General features: G+C 36.6%; 1 protein-coding gene across 2 annotated transcripts in view; it reads right to left on the bottom strand.

Moving 5' to 3' along the window:
- The window catches only part of PHIP (pleckstrin homology domain interacting protein), a 121,982-nt gene that overhangs the window by 72,392 nt on the left and 36,208 nt on the right, over positions 1-13,382 (bottom strand). For both annotated transcript variants that reach the window (XM_052781667.1, XM_052781666.1), the window contains exons 9-15: positions 12,803-12,903; positions 5,763-5,833; positions 4,856-4,956; positions 4,700-4,740; positions 3,453-3,551; positions 1,232-1,385; positions 159-293 (exon numbers count right to left, since the gene is read on the bottom strand). In XM_052781667.1, the coding sequence (XP_052637627.1) occupies positions 159-293; positions 1,232-1,385; positions 3,453-3,551; positions 4,700-4,740; positions 4,856-4,956; positions 5,763-5,833; positions 12,803-12,903 (702 nt within the window). The remainder of the gene's footprint in view (positions 1-158; positions 294-1,231; positions 1,386-3,452; positions 3,552-4,699; positions 4,741-4,855; positions 4,957-5,762; positions 5,834-12,802; positions 12,904-13,382) is intronic.

Below are 13,382 nucleotides of genomic sequence, written 5' to 3'. Positions count from 1 at the left end.
CCCACTAAACTGAACAGGAATTTCTCTTGACTTCACCGGATGCAGGATCTCACCCTGTACACAAATGCATGCTTCAAGATGGCCTACATAGGAATGTACTAAAAGCAAAAAGTTTAGAAAGGTTGCTTTGGCATATCTGCATAAAGCACAATAATTACCATGTTGAAGTAAGACCGGATTTTGACCCCTCTTGCCAAATCCCAAACTATGACATTTCCATCATGTCCAGCAGAGAAGAGAACTCTTGGATCAAATGGATGAGGTTCAAGTACAAACACTTCATCTTCATGTCCCTGAAATTAAAGATACAGCAAGATGAACAAGAGGGTTGTCTCACTCAGAAATTCAATATGGTAACACTAGCAAACCATATCATTAGCCTATGAAAGTGTCCAGCAAAGAACAACTACTTTGACCACAATTTTTTTTTTTTTTTTTTTTGGTAGCAGCATATTATACTCTTCTCTTTCCAGTTGTAATTTTAGGTTCCTAAGAGGTATGTCAAGTATGTCACCTCACAACAAGTATGTCTCAATACTTCTGCCACGATTTTAAAAGATTAGAGTTCACAACGTTCAGTATTTTTGGTCTTAACACTTGGCAGATTTCAATTTGTTTAGGCAGACTAGCAGTTAGAAATTTAATATAAACCCATAAAGAATCAAATATATAACTAGAAGTTAGAGAACAACATCTCCAAAATTAATACTAAATTTTAAAGCTTTGCAGGAAATATTTCCATCTCTAGTGGAGCATCTAGTTACCTTGAAATACCTATTTTCTCAGTTAAAAAAAAGTATCACGCATTAGTAAAAATGTTGTTTGATTTATTCTAGCTAGAAGACTATTTTTTGTGCTCATGGAATTATTAGGTTGCAGAAGTGTCTCTGTTTAAACAGGGCAAATTTATCCATTAACGGTATTTCAAAACATTTGTCACATTAAATAAAGGTAAAAAGAAATAACTGCTTCTCTCCTTCAAGATAGCACTTTTGGAAAAAAAAGAAAGTCCAAAATTAGTTGCAGACATCCTGAACAGCAATGGTTATTTGTGACTTTAAAGCTTTATCTTCTAATAAGCAGCTGACAGACATCTCTATTACACTTTAATTATCTGGAAACATTTGTTAAGGCAGTTTTCAGACAGAAAAAAAATGCATAAGGAAGAATTTTGATGATTCATACATAAAATTTGCATTCAGGATTAGTAAATCAATATGGAACACCTTACCATGAGAATATGAATGAGTTGGCCAGTGAAAGAATTCCAAACTTTCAGAGTCATGTTGTTTACTGCAGTTATAACAGAGTTGTCATGGCGGTCCCATGCCACCATGGTCACTTTCAGCTTTGTGATTTTATCTTCAACTCCTTGTAAACTTTGTCTAAAACAAAAGAGCAAAAAGTTTCAAAGCAATCCTAGTTTGCCGAAACATTTCTATGTCCCTGACAAGTGAAAATCCTTCTGTATTTTGCTTTATTATTAAGAATAGAAGCATTGCTCCTTCAAGAAACTTGAGAAATGCAAGATGTTTTCCATTATGTAGCACATAAAACCACAAAGAATTGTAGATGTTTTAAGAATGACTATAGGGTCCTCTTAATATCTTGAATATGCTGACCTGTTTTTCCAGAAAATGCCCTCTTTATACATGACCTAACCCAATTAAATTTGATAGCTACAGTATTTGTTGTGACATCTGAAGAGCGAGAATACAAACTAGTCAACCAGTGAACAGTAATTTGTCCTGGAGAGTATTTCTAGCAAGTAGGTACAAATATGGAGAGAAGTATTCTGATACCTTTAAATGAATTAAATTCTCAGGCTGTATTTAGTACTATACCATCACCCTTATATCACTTTACTGTCAGTAATAATGGTGCTTAATCTTGCATGTATTTTATTTTTGTCCGTAAGAAAACCAAACACTAGCCATCTGTAATATAATCTATAAGAATACTCCAAAATTACATTTTTGTCAGTGTGGTTTAAAGATGAATCATCATTGAATTCTCTAGCACATTAATTTCTGGGAAAACATAAACCAAATGAAACAATAGCATGTTACCACCATGTAGGCAGACAACATACAGAATCTTCCACATACTAAGCACTACAATACATTACACAATAGTAGATACTGTACAACTTGATAATAGAAAATGTAGTTATAGCCAGATTCCTTTCTAGATTCAGTGCAGAACCCAGGAGGTTTTATAAGCTGAATTCACTCTTTCCTTTCAGTGCAGCAATTTCATTTTGTTTGATAAAATTGTGCTTGTGCAGAAAAGATCAAATTTGGAACTGCACTTATCCCTCTAGTCAAAAGGACAGAACAGAATTCAGCTAAAGGTGCTTTACTGAAATGAGGAGTTCAGTTTCTCAAAGAAGATCAGCATTTGTGACTACAACGAAGAAGAATCCATTCCTATTTTTCCCAGCATCAGTTAAAACCAAGAATTTTTACAGGCTGCATTTTCAAGACAAAGTAACTCAGTCTCAAAGTACCAGTGTTTTATACACTCTTGTCTAACAGTTTTATATTCGTGTTCTGTTGAATCTGCCCATAACTGACAAAATACTCTCCGATTTAAACATCTAACTAAATTATACCTTATTTAGCCTTCTCTTCCATCTCTCTCTTGGTCTCTCAGACATCCTTCCACATGATTACTCCTGAAACCATTTTAATTTTTTTTTCTATTAAATATCATCCTTCAAACCACTCAGTATGATCAGTAAGGGGAAAAAGGTTTACCCCTTAAACCTATTATAAATCTTTCTAATGTATGTCAGTTGGAAAACATTTCCTCCATGCCAAAATAAAAAGGTGCAAGCCACAAATCCTACTAAGTTGTTCTCCATCTTCAAGCCTCTTTTGTTGCTTGTTCTAGTGTACAGAAGTTTCCCACACCTACAAAGCCTTGTAAATTCTCAAGATTGTTTTAACAAATGAGAACCCATTACACAGCAAGCGCTTTTCTTGCTCTGGCATGTGGTATGAAAGAACCCAATACTGCTTTCCTGGACATGCAGATTCCACACTATCTTTAAGTATTACTAAAAAGCAAGCAGTCTCAAGAACAGATCTGACCTGGTTTTCTTGCTCCAGAAATAAGTACCTAAGTAAAAAGCCATATAAATTTGACCTTTAACAGGTTTTGAGTATCTTTTATTCTTTTAATCTAATCAAAATACCAGTGGAGCTATTATCAGGACAAGCTAGTTTCCACACATGAATATGTAGTCAAATATTTGTTTTCACTGGACTTCAAGAGCTAAACAAGCATAATATACATTTAAGCAATAATAATTTAAGAAGCGCCCCCACCTTTTTTCCCCTTTCTCTCTCTCTCTTTTTTTTTTTTTTTTTAATCTTAAAGTAAGTTAGCAAATTATATTAATGGTCTTCAAGTATCTATCTGATAGCAGAACATTTTATATTACTTACCCTGCCGGGCGAGTAGCCATATCTAACAAAATGCTTTTCCATTCCCTTCTCTTAAATTGCCAGATTCGTGCTGTTCCATCACGGCTTCCACTCACAAATCTAACAAAAGGGGAAAAAAGTTACTCAGAGATCAAAGGCAGATCTGTACAGAAAAGGCACTTGAAAATTGAAGTTCCAGAATTTAGAACTCAAAAAAGGAAGCTATAAGTAAGAAGCCCAAACAGTGTCAGAATGCTGTACAACTGGTTTGGAATGAAAAACACTCCCATACCAGTAATAACGGAAGGCCTGCAAAGAGTGGAACCTGCTTCCCTACCCTGAGCCCCTTCCAAACTAACTGTACTTTGACCTTTGGTGCACCTTGCTGAGCTATAACACTGCTCTGGCCGAGGACACCATAACCCAATGAGCATTCTAAGAAACTGACCCTATCACACCAGGTAAAGCTATGGAAAAAATTTAAGGGGTAAAAACGTCTAAGGGCCATGAGAGCCCTGGAAGCACAAGTGCAGACATGATTTAAAACAAACAAAACATACTCCCAGTAAGCTAGCACTGTGTGTTCAGTAAGTACTATGACACTTATCTGAAGAAGTGTTTCCCAGCTCGAGTTTCTCCCCCACCTTTTTCTTCCCCCTTTTTGGGGTGCAGAGGTAGAAGGAAGAGAAAAAGGTGGGTGGAGCACAATGAAGCTTGGTTTACAACTATTTATATCATAATAAAAGTGTACATTAGAACATCAACTAAATGAAGTGTCAGAAACTTCGTAACAAACTGAACTGTCTTCTTTAGCATCCTCCACATTCAACCGCCAGAACTTAAAGTGAGACATTAAAAAGATTGGGCTAGCTAAACAAAATATTGTTAGATCTAGTTTGATAGTCTTCCTGTATCCAGCAGTCACTTAACTGAAAAAGGTTTAAATATATCTAAAAATGCATGTATTTTATATGTGAATATATATACACATATATTTCTTAAGAAGAAATCTCAAGTATTTTTATACTCCTTAATTTTGGCAAATTCAAAATACTTTAATCATTCATTACAATGAAAACAGCTGTAAAACTGAAAAAGGAGTACTATGGAAACAGAACAGTGAAAATCCAATAATTATAGATTATATTACTGGATCAACCTCAAAACAGAAAGCAATTTTTTTGTCCACAACTACTTCCAGAAACTGCTATTTACAAATGTCCACAATGTCCAAAAACCAGCTCTGAATAAATAAATCGTGTGCTTACCTGCTACTACTATTAGAAAACTGAATGCTGTCTACTTTGTCCTATATAAAAAAAGTAGAAAAAGAAAAAAAAAATCAAATGTGATTCCAAATTATCTCAATTTATCCAAATTATTATTTTAATCAAATACATATGTAATTTTTAAAAAGTATTTACAGTATGAAACTCCAACTCTGATATCTTCTCTGGCTGACCTGATCCAAAGAAATAAACCCTAATGATGTGATCTGTACTCCCAGTGGCCAAAAACATTCCACCTGAGAAAAACAAACAGATAAGTCTTAAGAAAAAAAGGCAGTCTAACGTTATTACAGTATTTTCAAACAGCTGTAACATCAAATACTTAAATTTATTCCCTCAAACTTATAACTGTATCTCATTTCAGCTATTCCTGTAACTAACCTTTAAGTAAAAACAAGATTTAGAAACTCAAAGGTTTAACTGGAGTTGAATTATTTCACATTTGCTGTCAGATAAATATGCATCTGCAGCTATATCTGAAAGATTAGCTAACTACAGTAATTTGTTTGTGACTAAGCCCTTAGAAGCCTCTATCTTAACAAAAACTGAATGGAACTAAAGCTCCAGTACCCCTTCTGAAAATAAGTTTCTGTCATTTTGATATTTTATCCAATTATTTATGTTGCATTCTTCAATTGCCAACTCTGGAATCAATGAAATTCAGACCATGAGAACCTGGTAATCAACACACTCTTGTCCCAACCCCTATAAATTCCATCTCAGATAAAGCCAACTCTCAGAATCACTCTAAGAAAAAGGTATATATCATGTTTTAAGAGACTTACAGTCACAAGCAACTTACTGTGAACATTTTATATTCAACTGTTTTCAAGAATTTCTGTATCACCAAGAGTTAATTCATAGATTCTGATTTTCTATTTTAAATATCTGGGGGTTTTTAATAGCTACTTTAACTCAATTCCATCTTATTAACAAGAAATATGCTACAGTAACTGTATTGTACTTCATTTTACTCTCCAAATGACTTCTTATATTGATACAAGGGAGAAAAAGGAAGAGAAAAAAAAAAAAAGTCTTTTACCAGCACTAAAAGAAGAACAGATCATTTGGACTCCGGGCCGAGGGCGTTCTGTAAACTTTGTTGGCCTTGGACTACAAATAGAGAAACAGTTAAATAATTTCCTAATAGGGCTTCAAAAAATAAGTCAGTATCTTAGAAATAAAGCACAGAAGGACAAAATTAAATATGAAGGAACAGATGGCTGCCCATCTATAAACAATTTTGTGTGACTATGCTTCATGATCTGATCTTTAGAAAACTAAGATATCCAGATGGACTAAGTAATCCATGTATCAAGGAGAGTTGTATCACAACTTAAAACCTGTTCCCCTCTAATATTGCTATACAAAACACTCTCCTTAAGTCACTGGCAAAGCAGAACAGACACTGGAGCCAGTTGCCCATGACAGTCAGTTTTAAACCACTGGGTGTGCTGGAACTCTGGTTTTCTCCTGCAGCACACGGCTGCTTTTACAAGAGAGAAACAGAGCTTCGCACTCTTTATAGAAAAGGATACAAAAGACATTTTAAAAAATTTGGAGTTTTTCCACAGTATTAGAATATACAGAATATACAGCATAGAATATACAGATTTCTTCAGAGGACATACATTCTTTGTGGGCTAGTTTCAAATAGTGCCCAAAGAATGTCAGGACAACAGCTAGAAGTCTGTAAGGAATTTTTACTTTATATGGCCTGTGCTTTCTTTTAGGCATTTCAGAACCTGATGTGCAAGCAGAACTAAAGCTTCAATGGATTTGGCACTTTAAGAGTGTATAAAACCAAAACAAATCAGATCTGGTTCTTCAATCATTACTTCAATTCTGCTCATGCACTGCAGCAACCTCAAATCAGTAGGTGGTCTTGCATAGTATGCCATCTGCAATCTTCACTCAAAGAATAAACCTACTAGAGAACAGCAGCATTACACCCACAAGTGTCATCACTAAAGATTTGTTTTAACATAAAAGAATCCATATTCATAACTTATTCAAAATTTTCTCTTTTAAAAGCAAAATGGTCCATATAATACATTTCAGCTGAAGGCAGATGCATAAGAGACCTTTCTCCATTAATCAGCTATTGCTCTCTCAAAGAAAGTAGTAAGCATTAAACCTTAGTTGCATAAAACAAAGCAATAGACACCAGGAATACCAGTTAAGAAATCGTTCTCCGAATTGTCCATTCAGTATAGGCTGTTTCTGTGTACTTTCCTCTAGGAGTTTTAAGCTAACTCCCTGCAGACTCACAACAAGGAAACTTCACAACAACATACACTAAACAAGACAAAGACCTATTCTACGGAACAGTTGAAACCCTTCTTAACTGAGATACTGACATAAAAAGAACTATCAGATGATTCAATATGCAGCTTACATAATTTGGAGCAAGTGTAAATAGATAAAAAGGCTGCTGTTTTCTTCCACTGTGGTTTGTGAACTCTGCCTTTGGAGTTAGGACAGCTGCAAAATAGAGCAAGTATGCACTTATGTTCTAGTTTGGATAACCAAGTTAAACCCTCCAACTTATGTCTCTCTAATGTGTGTTATTTTAGACATTAGGAGACAAAAGATTATGGCATTCTTTTACAATAGAGCAGACTGTAGTCTTTGCAAAATGACCTCTGCAATCAGTATTTTTGGGAAGCAAGGGAAGGGAACAAAAGCATAATTTCTCGCAACATAAAGAAACAAAGCTAATTGTTTTGCTTTACAAACATTCTCAATCCAATTATTAAGTGGCTGGAAGGCACCAAGATACCTTCACAAACATTTCACAGACAGGTCCAGAAAAGCCCTGGTAAACCATTTTCCTCCTGGAGGAGACCTGTATTAAGTTCAACATGAATCCAGAAATGAGAGGGGCTGCAGTCCAAAAATTAGCTGCACTCAGAACAGCAGACAAAGAAGCAATTTGGTCTATGTGCCCTCAACTAAGGGACACGCTCACCCATATAAACGTCTCAAGTTCATCTTCAAAATGCAGCAACAGCACAGGAACGGTTACCTAATCCAAGCCCTGCAGACTAACCTCACTCTGGACATGTAGTGGCTCAAGCGAGACTTCTTCCCAGAAAACAGATGTGTGATATAACCTCTCCAGATTAAGTCTCTGTTCACAGGCTAATGGATAAGGTTCAGCATATTTGAATTCTGATGTATGACCAGCCCTTTTAACATCAAGTGCCTTCTGCTTAAGAAAGCAGACAGGAAGTATCACACCACACTGATGACAACTGAGAAATCAACACCTTACCCAAAACAGGAACATTGAAATCATCAGCACATCTTTTTCCTAAGTTTTTTTCCTCTTTTTAAAATTATGGGGGAAAAAATAGAAGAGAAAAGCAGTATAGTAAACTCCTCTACCCAAATCTGTGAGACAGTTCTGCTGCCTTGTTCATATGGTCTGCCAGTAACAGACTAACACTGGAAACTTGTGATCCAAACAGGTGGCAGAAGAACAACAAGAAAACTCAGCATCTTTCTCAGAGAAGATACATATGGAAATATTTTGCAGTGCAACTAATTTAACTTTGAGCACTGACCAGTTGTAATAATTCTCCCCTAAACTTGAGCCAGATTAGTCTTCAATTTCTGATGACCCAAGGCTGATTTTCTCTCTTCTCCCTACTGTCAACTGATATAGGATCCGACTCTTGTGTTTTCTATTGCCATTCAGAATAGTAACAGGAGACTAAATATGGCGAAAGTCTTGATTGCCTAAATTTTAATTGTTTTCCCCATCTTGTTTGAGCCACATTCTTCGACTTCCTCACCTGCAGCAACAACCAACCTTACCATTCCTCTATATGGAAACCAAATTAATCTACCTGTAATGTTACTGCTTTTAGGCATACATGGTAACTGCCTGGTCAGAAATCTCCTCACTGAAAGAACAGGAGCACACAGGAGGCTCTCTAACACTGAAGAACATGCATCCACACTAGCCACAGAAGCACGTGAACAACGCTGATCACTCTCCTTTGAGCAACGTGAGAATTTTGTGGCCAGCCGTGCCAATGGCTGTTTCATCCTATGGCACCAAATCTACTGTAATGCGTCCTTTCACAGTTTATCAAAACAGAGCTCAGTCACCAAGCATCTCCTGTCCGGGCCATATGTGTGACCTAGATATTGAACATGCCTCAATTAACAAGGTTATCAAAAAATTGGGAGACCAACATGGAAAGCCTCTAATTTCAGAGATACTATTAATACTGCAGCAGAGCTGCTGGCAAAGCTGAATACAAGGATTTTTGCCATCTAAGAATGAAACAAAATAAACATTTGCAGAGATTAAAAAAACAAACGGAAAACAGAATTGGGGTAGGGCACTAGACATTAGAAGGCTTAAAGGAAGTCACAGTCCATTTTAATGGCAAATACTAGTTTTCAAGGTAGTGAGTTTTCCAATTATTCATTACCTGTTGAGATAAATAATTGCTCCATATTTTAATCTTGTAAGTGGGGAATAAAGAACAATTTCGAGTTTCCTCATCTCCTGAAGAAGCTGACAGGGAAAGAGTCCCTTCAGAGGGAGTTCCTCCCAGGAGGGACTAAGTCCCATTTTCAGTTAAACACAGGGAGTTGATCCAGTAGACTTAACCATCCAAGCTGGGTTCCACTGAAACAGTTTTCAGCATAGTTAAGAACAAAACTGATTATTTTTAATTTGAGAGCACACTGAACACAGTAGTGTATCCAAACGCTGCCTTTCCCATATTTCATTAAGAAGTTCAGCGAAGTACTGCTGGCACTGCCAATCGTCTTGAAACTACAATCAACCGCATGATCATCATGAGGCTACCCAGCATCTCGTTAATCTTAACTCCCTGCTAGATGATTCAAGTAGTGCTGACTATAAAAAACAGGGGGTGGGGTATATATGTTGTTGGTTTTTTTATTTTAAGCAGCTGAAATTTTAAGACTTCAGCACCAGTCCCCATTTAAAGTACTGGACAACTTAGTAACACACTTTTCATCACGGACAGCAATCGTATTCTTAAAGGATAGGCTGCAGTCATGCTCAGGAGGAGGATGAAATCAAGTTCTGACTTAAGCATGTGACAGCACCCCTCACCTGTACTACTCAGATCTTTTGGTCTTGCTTGAAAGCTCCTATTTCTCCTTCCTGGGGTGGGAGTGGTGCTAGAACCGAGATACAGGGCAGCAAGCTCAGAGCCTAAACAATTGTGGTAAGAAATCTTATTTTCTCTGCCAGCCTTCCTCTTTTTTAGAGACACTGAACAGAAGCAAGCCTGTATTTTTTACTATAGCGGTAAAAGGAAGGACAAACTTCCCACCCCACCAGTTATTTTCTCTTCCAGATAGCCTACACATCACGTTTTTAAAAAAAGAACCTCACAAAGGGCCTTATGAAAAAAATTAATGGGAATCTTTCTTTCCTTTGAGGCTCTTATCTTGCTGGCACTCGTTTTCCCCCAGCACATTACTGAATGGATGTGGAGGGAACCTGACATGTTTCCACAGCTCTGGAAGCAGATCCAGATCTAAAGATGTAAGGAAGTACAATCACCTCATCAAAAACTGTTATGACAACATACACTAATTACTGAGATGCACTGTCCACACAATGCAGCCTCCCTGTGGAAAATTACACTGGACTCTTAAGTTTCCCAGTATCATTTATTCTAGTTTACTGGAATAAGCATGACAACGCTTACAGTTTAGCACATTATGTAAAGCTTCCTGTAACTAACAAATTCCCCTGAACTAGTATACTGTTCAATTCCGGAAGAGCTATTTTAAGACTTTTCTGGGTGTCTGACTATTTTGATATTGTAACATACTATTAAGTTCCAGTCCCAAAAGACCTGTTTCTTATTTAGACTTTACCATATTTTTAACAAGTTGTAGGTTGAATCAAAAAGCATCAATTACTTCAAATACTTCACAGCTCTACTAAGCTCAAACAAAGATCTAAGACCAGTATCCTGCCTCCAAAGTAGCCAAAACTGGATGTGTAAGAGCAGAAAAAGTACACAGTGATGCCTTTTAATATCTTCATATAATGCATAATACCCTGTGGCAAGGAGTGTCATAAATTAACTGCATGTTTTGTAAAGAACCATCTCCTTCCAGTTTGGAATTGGCTACCTTCACTTGATACCCTCTAGTACAATAAGGGCAAACAAGCAATTACTCATCATATGCCCTCCTCTAGACACTCATGGCTGTACATGTCTCATGTTCATGCATTCATCTTTTTCCAGACTGAAGAAACACAGCTTAAAGGGTTCCTCTGTCTTTTCAAACACGATCTTTAAAATACTTCCACAACAAAAGGTAAGGATGGTACAAATTCCAGTCTCAAAACTTACTCTGCACTCTGTTGCTCAGCAACATGAATCACTGGCATGACTTGGGTTGCCAGACCACTTCCTTGCTGTACTGCACAAGACAGCTGAACTAATGTGTTTTCTCTATGCCACTGTCTGATCACATCTGCTGCAACTACTTATACATGAAAGCATTACTCAACAATCTTTTATTCCTTTAATATTTGCTAAGTGCATCTCACTGAAAATTTTTATTCTACATTTACGTATCACCATGGAAAGGAATTAGTTGAGAATCCCCTACCATAACTGACACCAGCTTTCTCACTCCCTAAGTTTTACCTCAAGACAAATCCCATCCAACTCCATGATTCATCCAAACATTCATGATTTCTAAATATTCATCTCCCAGCTTATAATAGTATAACCCACCTAAGTATCATGGATTCCACTATTCTCTAATAACATAATTTGTTTCAAAATTCAATTCCATAGACTCAAACTTTATTCAGGAAAAAGAGAAAAAAGGAAAAAAGGGAAAAAGTAAGAGAGAGAAACATGTGGACTCAAAAGGTTTACAAATCAGGCAGATTAAGATTTCATCTTGTCAACAAGAGCTCTGACGTTAGAGAACTTGGAAAAATAATGTGGTGGCAACTCCTCTCCTTCATACATTAAAAATAAGCATGTAAGCTGTTTTCTCCTTTCCTCAGTAAGGAGGAGAGTCTTACTTTGATTTCCGCATGCGCCAGGCAGCAGAGGATTAACAGCCTGAGAAGCAGCTTCATCTAGAGTATCAAAAAAGAGCCAAAACACCCAGAGAACACTAAAATAGTTAAGGCCCAGACAACTAGAGAAGTACCTAGGCAAACATACCTACAAGCCCTGCATAACCTTGACACACTGCAAGAAAGAGATTCTAACAGCAATTACCAAAACTACAAGACTATAGAACCTACCTGCCAGAAGAATATATCTCTAAGAGCACATCCCATCCCCAAAGCTAAATCACTAATGATTACTAAAACAACTATTTGCAATTTTAAGCTACAGGTGTTTTGCAATTAAGAAAAGGAAGGAGCAAAAAAGCATTTGAAAGCCATTGAACAAGTTAATTTAAAAAAAAAAAAACCACACAACTACCTCTATTTGAGGGTCCTGACAACATTTTTAATATCTTAAACTTTGAAGGCAGAAATTTCAGGCTCAACTTCAGCCACCAATACACAGCTGCCCAAGAATTCTACCTCCTACCATGCTACAGCAAAGAGCAACTAGGAAAAGGTAATACAGATAAGGAAAGAACAAACATAAAAAATACCCCATCCTAATTTATACTAGGACATTACCGTCTCTTAAAGAAAAAAAAAAATTGGATTTTCAAGTGTAAATTGCAATCATTTTTATCAACATAATTTTCATTTCATTTGGGATTAAGAGATGAGAACAGAACCAAAAAGCGCCAATTTTGACATCACATTAAAAAAAAAAAATCATTAGACTTTTTTACTAAAATAACAGAGAACAGCAAAACTGGGTATACAGTTACTTGCTTCACTCCACAAAAAGTTGTATTATCGATTTAGTCCTTAAAAGATAAGCAAGCAAGCTATAACTACGTCAGAAATAGATCATACCTGACAACCACACAGTGAACCAGCCAGTGACAAGTTTTGTTTAAGCTAAATTTTTCTCCAACATTTGTACATCATTCTTATTTACAAAAAAAGAAATAGCAACAAATAAAATAGCAACTAACTTTATTTTAAGGGTGCCAGCATCCCACAGCCAAAAGCATATTGTTCCATCTGCCCCGGTTGAAGATAAGTATCTCTTTGAGCCACTGCACAGCGGAGAGAACTGGGGGGAGGGGGGAAGAAAAAAAAAAGGTCTCCTGTTAATCTGTTCCAGATGTGCTAAGAAGTTCCTGAAGTCATTGACTTCTCACAAAAAAAAAAAAAAGTCTCAAACCATACTTAAGGAAAATAAATTGCAATGAACACGAAAATAACACGATGCTGCTCAGAGTCACTCTTTTCCTTCAGAACAACCCTTCTGGGTTACTTGCCAAAACACTCTGGGTTCTCCCTCCCCACAACCCAAGCTGTGCAACAGCATGCAACTCTGAATGGAAACAAACCGAAGTATTCAGCAGTGACCGCAGTTCTTAATGTACCTGTGCTGAGAATCACAGCCTGCAAAGGAATGATACTTCAAAACAGAACTGCCCACGTGTGTTGTGCAATTTTTTTGAACAAGGATTGTGTCTGGCATTTTTCAAGGGTCAGGCATTTTGACAATAAACACGTGTTATTTCACAATATGTATCGTGAAAATTC

Source organism: Harpia harpyja, chromosome 3 (genome assembly GCF_026419915.1).
Source record: "Harpia harpyja isolate bHarHar1 chromosome 3, bHarHar1 primary haplotype, whole genome shotgun sequence".
In the NCBI taxonomy this organism is placed as follows: Eukaryota; Metazoa; Chordata; class Aves; order Accipitriformes; family Accipitridae; genus Harpia; species Harpia harpyja.
The sequence above is the reverse complement of the archived record's forward strand: the minus strand, read 5'-3'. Positions and strand labels throughout refer to the sequence as shown.